Here is a 6679-nt window from a genome sequence, read left to right on the forward strand (position 1 = left end):
GCCCGGTGCGGGGCCCGCCGCCCCTGGGAGCCGTAGGGGACTGGGCGCGGGCCGCCTCCCAGGGACAGCCGTCAAAGCTGCGTCAGCTCCCCTGAGGAGCTGCCTTCCCCGGCGCTGGGGCGGTTGTCTTCCTAAAAGCCGGGAGTGGGGCCTACCGGTGCGTGGGGCCTACCGGTGCGAGGGGCTGTGGGGCGGGAGAGAGGGAGAGGGGCAGCCGGGAAAAAGTTACCTCAGTTCCCGAAGCGCGGGCGAGCGGCTGGCTGCCAGTTTGCGATCCGAGTTGCCGGTAAGGTATCCGACGCTTTCTGTAATTTTATTTAATCGACAGGGCTGAAATTTTCCTGGTGGATTGAAGGAATTCCAGCTGCTCTTTAGACCAGGCTCAACAAAAATCATTGGCAAAACGTAACATGGTTAAAAAAAAAACCGAAAACCAAAAAGAAACCCTTTATTGCCCAATAATGTGATAAAGCCATAGACATTAAGGCAGCACTGCAGCTGCCGCTGGGGCAGCCGTAGCTCCATCCCGCAAACCCCCCATTGCCGTCTGTGCCCCTACCCTGGTATTAGCTCTCCTTTTCCCCCACAGCGTGCTAGTCTCTCCAGATCTTGTTATGCTTTTGTGTTGCTCGGGTTTTTCCCCCACTTAATTTTCTGCTGATGTGGTCCCCCAGACAGCCCTGTCTGTCACAGGGGCTGGTGCGGGCAGTCACGCCAAGGGAAGGGCCTGGAGCATGGTAAGCTCGATGGGCGTGCTTTGCGGCCCAGTTAAATGTGTTGCAAACCTCATAACTACCTGTCTCAAACTGGTAATGCTTTTTTTAAAAAGATGCTATTGTTTATCTCTTTATGCTTTAGTGTTTACCGGTGTTGAGAAAATTACCTTCACTTTGGGAACACAAAGTACACATGCACAAAAGTTGAAAATTTATTCACATGCATGTATGCTTTTAAACCATGATTAAGGCAATGGCTTTCAGCATTAATCAGTTTATCGCAGTCTCACCAGCACAAGTTTCTTGCTCCAGGTATTGCGAGACTGCTTTACAAGTTGATGTTAGGCACTGACTACGCAGCACCTCGGCAGCTGGATGAAAGACAGATGTCCGCATGTGCTCTCACCTGGACTGGAACAGCGTGGCTTCTCTGCAGACGGACTTTACTAGTTTGCCGTCTTCCCCTTGCTCCTTCCCAGTACGTCCCATTAGGAACCATGCCCCTGTTTTGTCAGGCACGCTATGTCCTTATGCACTGAGGAAGCAGCTCTCACCTAGGCAGCCACTTCAGAGCAGCAGATCTACACCACATACTGCACAGGTACACATGCCAGCAACCGCTGCCATTCCCTGCTGTTGTGGCTGACATTGATGCTGTTTGAGCCAAAGCTTCATTTGTGTACCGATCTGTAGAGGTGCCTGTTTTAATTGGACACTAGAGTTTCAAGTAGTCTGCATTACAGTCAACGGGATGATGTTGTTGCTTCAATAAGCTTTCTGCTGTAATGAGACCAACACCAGCTCAATTGAGGGTTTTTGTTTGTTTGTTTCAGGTGTCCCTGAAACATGGCAGTCAAATGGACTGGTGGACATTCGTCCTCTATATTGTGCTTGAATGTAAACACGGAAGGGCTGGTGGCTTCAGGCGCAGAGAGAGGCGAGCTCACGCTCTGGGATGGGGGAGGTGTTCCGGCAGGACAGCTCCAGCTCCCGAAGGCAGACGATGTGACCTCTGTGGTGTTCTCTCCCCACCATCCCACCAGGCTGTACACCTCCCACGGAGAAACTATCAGTTTGCTGGATGTTCGATCCCTCAAGGAGCCTGTTGAACATTTCCACGTGAATGAGGAGGAGATCAACTGCCTCTCAGTGAACGAGACCGACAATTTCTTGGCAGCCGCAGATGACTCGGGAGCAATAAAGGTTATGGACTTGGAAAACAAGAAAGTCAGCCGGTCCTTGAGACACTCAAACATCTGCTCCTCTGTTGTCTTTCGACCTCAGAGGCCTCAAAGCCTTGTTTCCTGTGGACTGGACATGCAGGTGATTTGCATACAAGTAGATGGTTATTAGAGAAGCAGAACAGTAACTACCCACCTGTGTAGTGAGGCACCAACAGACTTTCACCAAGAGTGAGGATGTACAGCCTGCAATCACCGGAAAGCTCCTTAACTATTCTAAAGTAGTTTTGGCGGAGAAACTTACATGTCGAGGCTGTTTGTGCCATTTTCTACACAGCACTTCCCCTCCCTGTTTTTATCTTCCTTAGTATATACAATCTAAAAGTGAGCAGGGTGGGAGGAAATCAGAATATGGTGCAAAGCATGCTCGTGCCACATTAGCTCCCTGTTGGACCGAGCAAAACCAGAAGTTGTCCCTAGCTATCAGCTATGGCTGCAGGTGAAATGCAGGTGATAGGAAAAGGCAAAATGCTTGAGGCAGACAGGATGCTAGCAAGAACACTTTACTACAGGTAGATAAAATCTTTCCAAGTGGTATGTATCACTGTAAGGACAAGTCTTTTTACTAATTTATCCTTTGTTCTGATTAACCTCTTGGAAGCATTAAATGTTCTTTGCCTTCTGCACTTCTCTGTCCCCATCGAGAGGAAACTTTGTCCTTTGCATGCCGCTTGTGGAGGTGTTCTGAGAAAAACCATGCTAGCACTTAATGGAGTTTTGAGTTGGCCACCCGGAACAGATGTTTTTCAGTAATTTCTTTCCAGTGGTTGAGATGTGACCACATTCCTAGTTTAGCTCAAGATTAAAACTATCACTTCTACACAGGTTTCTGTGGTTCTAGCGGTATTAGGGTGAAGTTTACTTTGACAGTGTTGAGCAGTTTCACCCTATGTTGTTAAAACCGAAGTGTACCTAACACCCATTAGAACAAACGTGCTGATATTTAGTATAAACGGTATCTTTCCGTATGAAAGCCATGGATCACTTAAATTCAGTAAGTATATATATCCAAATAGGGGCTGATTGATGGAAGTCTGCCAGGTTTAGACTTTGTCAAATTTTTAGAAATTTTCCAAAATTTTTTTTTTTTGTCTCCTTAGCTTGACTAAAAGATGGATGTAGGATTTGAAATGAAGTATTGTGAGACACTTCTTTTCAGAGGCACTGAAGTGTCAGTCTGAGAGGAGTAAATGCTCAGCACCTTAGACAGCTGGCTTAATTCAGGTCCCTAAAATGCAGATTTACAGGCCTATGGCTGGAAACTTTATCAGAATTGTAAGCATTTATATACCACTTTTGTGCGAGTGAACTGGTTATTTTTTTGTGACTTTTTAGTTTTAGAATGGTTTACTGTAGCTCAGCAAGTTGGTTTTTAGGTGAAAGTCATTATCCCAAAATAGTAGGAATTTGTTAGTGTGTTTTTGTACAATGAAAAGAGCATTTTTCCACATCAAGGCTGGCTTTAAGATACATCATTTCACAAAGAGAAGCTGAGCTGCAATACTCTGAAATGCTGTGCTGCAGCATGTCTTTGGACAAGTTAGGAGCCCTACGAGCATCAAAACCTGTTCTGGGCTTGTGTGTCAAACCCTCAGTGAAGCTGTAGCTGATGAGAACAGAAATTTAGGTTGCTGGAGTTTTTCAGAAGTTCCATGGAAGCAGGGAAAATGCCATGAGGACAGAAAATACTTAGTCTGCAGAAAACTTGTTAGCACTTGATGAATTCATAAAGCTATTGCAGTACTCTCTGTGCTGAAAACAGGAATATTTGCCTTAAGCATCAGGACCCAGCCTCTCTGATTTACTCTTCTCTGCACAGTAGTGGAAAGTTTTCCCTTTCATTGGTAACAAAGTAGTTTTAATGTAGCAGCAGCAGCAGTCACTAAAAAAGAAAAGTGACAGGAAACAACACATTTCAGATGTCTTGGTGTGATTTGGATTCCAGAAACGAAGAGCCAGTGTGACAACTCTTTTGTGGCCTAAATTTAAAGGCTCCTGTACTTTCTACTGGAGATTACTAGTGGAGGAGTATTTTTATTAATAACAAATTAAAGCTTTGCTTAAAAAAGCAAACAGCACACCAGTACTGCATTGGACTGACTTGTGCTTTCATACCTGTTGGCCTTGAAAATGCTCATCATCGATTCAGATCCTACAGAAGTATTGAGAGAATTATTTTTAACTGGTGCAGTATAAATCTATAGCACTTGAATTGCTGTATGAGAGATCCAGGATTCATCTGAAGACACAATTACTGCTTCATGAGGGGCTTGGAGGTGGCATTTTAAAAACAAGTCTAAAAGCGCAACCTCCTCCCATCTCATCAGGAAAAGTGTGCCTTACCTCGATATGGTAATAGCGCAAACCAGATCTACTCATTGGATATTAAAAAAATACATATATGTCTGTTTAAAAATGAGGGCCTGAACTACTGTTTGCCTTTTGCTGTTCCATTTTTCAAACACATTCACAGAAGTGATTATTTTAGGACAAGTACGTAGCAGAGACAGAAGTAAAATTCAGAATGATAATGATCTCTACTTACTGCTAGCGTTTCCATGTCCCTCCTTTTAAATAATTGATGTGCAGTAGATCATGATTACCACTGCTGAGATGAATGCAAAAGCATTTAGAATAGGTTTTTCATCCATTTTGTGGACTAAAGGTCTGAGTCACTGACTTTGCTGAGTAGGGCAGTATGAGGGTTTGGAAAGCATGCTGTAAAGATTTACTGTGTTTATCCGGTGAAGTTCAGCCACTCCTCACAACACATCTTGCATCTCTTGCACTCACACATAGCCTTTACTCTGCTAGAGCAAGAAGTGTGGTTGGGTTTTTTTGCTGTTAGCGAAAAATCAGATTTTACCTAAAATGGACAAATTATTGATTCATAATTTTTTCCAAGGTTATGCTGTGGAGCCTGCAGAAAGCTCGCCCCTTGTGGACCACAAACCTGCAGGAGTATGAAATGCAGGAAGATAGTCCACAGTCAGCTGGCCAGTTCTTTAACCCACCGCTTGCACATTCCCTGTCTGTCGCATCATGCGGCAACATCTTTGGCTGCGGAGCTCAAGACGGTAAAGTCAGAATATTCAGAGTCACTGGTGTCAAGTTTGAACATGAGCTGGAGTTTCAAGGTCACAGCTTGGGAGTGTCGCAGATCCTTTTTATGCCAGAAGCGTACTGGTTGTTGACTGGAGGAAATGATGGGAAAGTCTTGCTCTGGGATGTCAGCAGTGATGTTGGAAAGCAGCAGAAAAGTCCAGTAAAATCTCTGCAGAGAAGGAAGGCCCAAGCACCTGCTTCCATCAGAAAAGATGGAAAGCTCAACAAAGTGGCTTCAAATGAACATGTTAGAGTTTTACCAAAGCTAACCATTGAGCACGGAGAGAAGGTGAACTGGATCTCGTGTGCAGAGATCAAAGGCTCCAAGAGAGTATTAGTTGCTGATCAGAGTAGTTCTGTATCTGTGTATCCATTGCCAGAACCTTAGACACTGAGATGTTTAAAGAAATTTGTGGGGGAAAACCACTTCTTGGAGCATTTGTAATGTGTCCAGTTACATCCGCTGACAGTGCACTGAACAGTGAAAACTGCTGCACCCTTCAGAAGGGGAAGGGATTTGCTGTGTCCTCACGCAAGTACTTGTGATGTAACTGGCCTCATGTCATGTTTTTCAGTGGCTGTTGGTATTCACTGCAGCTGTTTCTTGCAGGGTTGGCAGTTTGCTTCTTGAATTTAAGTAAAATGGGTTTCACTGTATTTAGGGATAATGTTAGTTCATGACTAAGCTGACATAATTAGGGTTGGAGGAAGAAATTCACACTAACAGGGACACCCGCAATGCTAAATGAGGATGCTGAACAGTAACAGACATATCATTGGCTGAGCTCCTTGCATTTTGAACTATTGCAGTGCTTTACGTTACTCTCCCCATTAAACTGTGTCACAGTTAGCTTAAATTGGCCATAGTGGAACTATATTTTTCATTAGTCTGTCAGCAGCTGGATATAAGATTAGAGAAGCATCAACTAATGAGTAATCAAATTAGTTTAACTGTCATTGCCAATTGGATTTTTTCACACTGCAGGAAATGAAGGAGCAGGGGAAAATGTTAACATCTGTTTAATGGGTCAGCTGTCTTATGCATTTAGTTGTTTATCCCAGGGAAAAATAACTATTACACTTGTCTTAATAAACGTTTTCTCTCTCACTGCTCCCTTGTGCTTATACTCACTCTAATATTGCCAGATGTACACAAAATTGTGTCAAGAAGCGTATTGTATACCCCATCACAGAGGGAATATAAAGGGCCAAAGGCATGGCTCCTCCTTACCCAAATACTTCCACTGTCTTCCCAAAGCTCTGAAAACATAATGAGCAGAACTTGGCTTGCTAGAAACATCTCTTAATTTGCAAGTTGAAGGTGGGCATAATGTAGCTAAATGGGAATGCTGTAGCTCTGGATATGTTCAATTCATGCTGGATTTCCCATGGAATGGGCAAATAATTAAAAGGAAAAAAAACTTTTTTTTTTCCTCAGGCCGTCCTTAAGCTTTCACAAAACTGAATGCCTGATAGTGGCTGACGACCTGCTTCACTGATGTGGGGGTTTGCGCTGTCTTGTTTCACCAGCTGTGCTGTTACCCAACGCACATTATCTATCTGCCTTCTTTTTTTCTTTTTGATGGAAAAATTTCCAGCTCTTTTTTTTGCATACCC

The 6679-nt window shown here is 44.0% G+C and overlaps 2 protein-coding genes across 3 annotated transcripts in view; one reads left to right on the forward strand and one right to left on the reverse strand.

Annotated features, from left to right (window-relative positions):
* Window positions 1–1215, reverse strand: part of FBXO45 (F-box protein 45) — a 6718-nt gene extending 5503 nt beyond the window's left edge. Inside the window, exons 1-2 of the mRNA XM_010561289.1 lie at window positions 1123–1215; window positions 230–369 (exon numbers count right to left, since the gene is read on the reverse strand). Coding sequence (XP_010559591.1) covers window positions 230–369; window positions 1123–1215 — 233 coding nt within the window. The remainder of the gene's footprint in view (window positions 1–229; window positions 370–1122) is intronic.
* On the forward strand, window positions 163–6400 carry WDR53 (WD repeat domain 53). Of its 2 annotated transcripts, none has more exons than XM_010561201.1 (3): window positions 163–291; window positions 1548–2039; window positions 4863–6400. In XM_010561201.1, the coding sequence occupies exons 2-3, from the start codon at window positions 1563–1565 to the stop codon at window positions 5448–5450; spliced, it is 1065 nt and encodes a 354-aa protein (XP_010559503.1). In that variant the 5' UTR covers window positions 163–291; window positions 1548–1562; the 3' UTR covers window positions 5451–6400. The 2 variants fall into 2 exon arrangements, with proteins under 2 accessions (XP_010559503.1, XP_010559502.1); XM_010561200.1 differs by having other exon boundaries at window positions 164–286; window positions 4863–6399.
* The last annotated feature ends 279 nt before the right edge of the window (window positions 6401–6679 follow it).

The sequence above is a fragment of the Haliaeetus leucocephalus genome, unplaced genomic scaffold (assembly GCF_000737465.1).
Source record: "Haliaeetus leucocephalus isolate CR32 unplaced genomic scaffold, Haliaeetus_leucocephalus-4.0 Scaffold143, whole genome shotgun sequence".
NCBI classification, from domain to species: Eukaryota; Metazoa; Chordata; class Aves; order Accipitriformes; family Accipitridae; genus Haliaeetus; species Haliaeetus leucocephalus.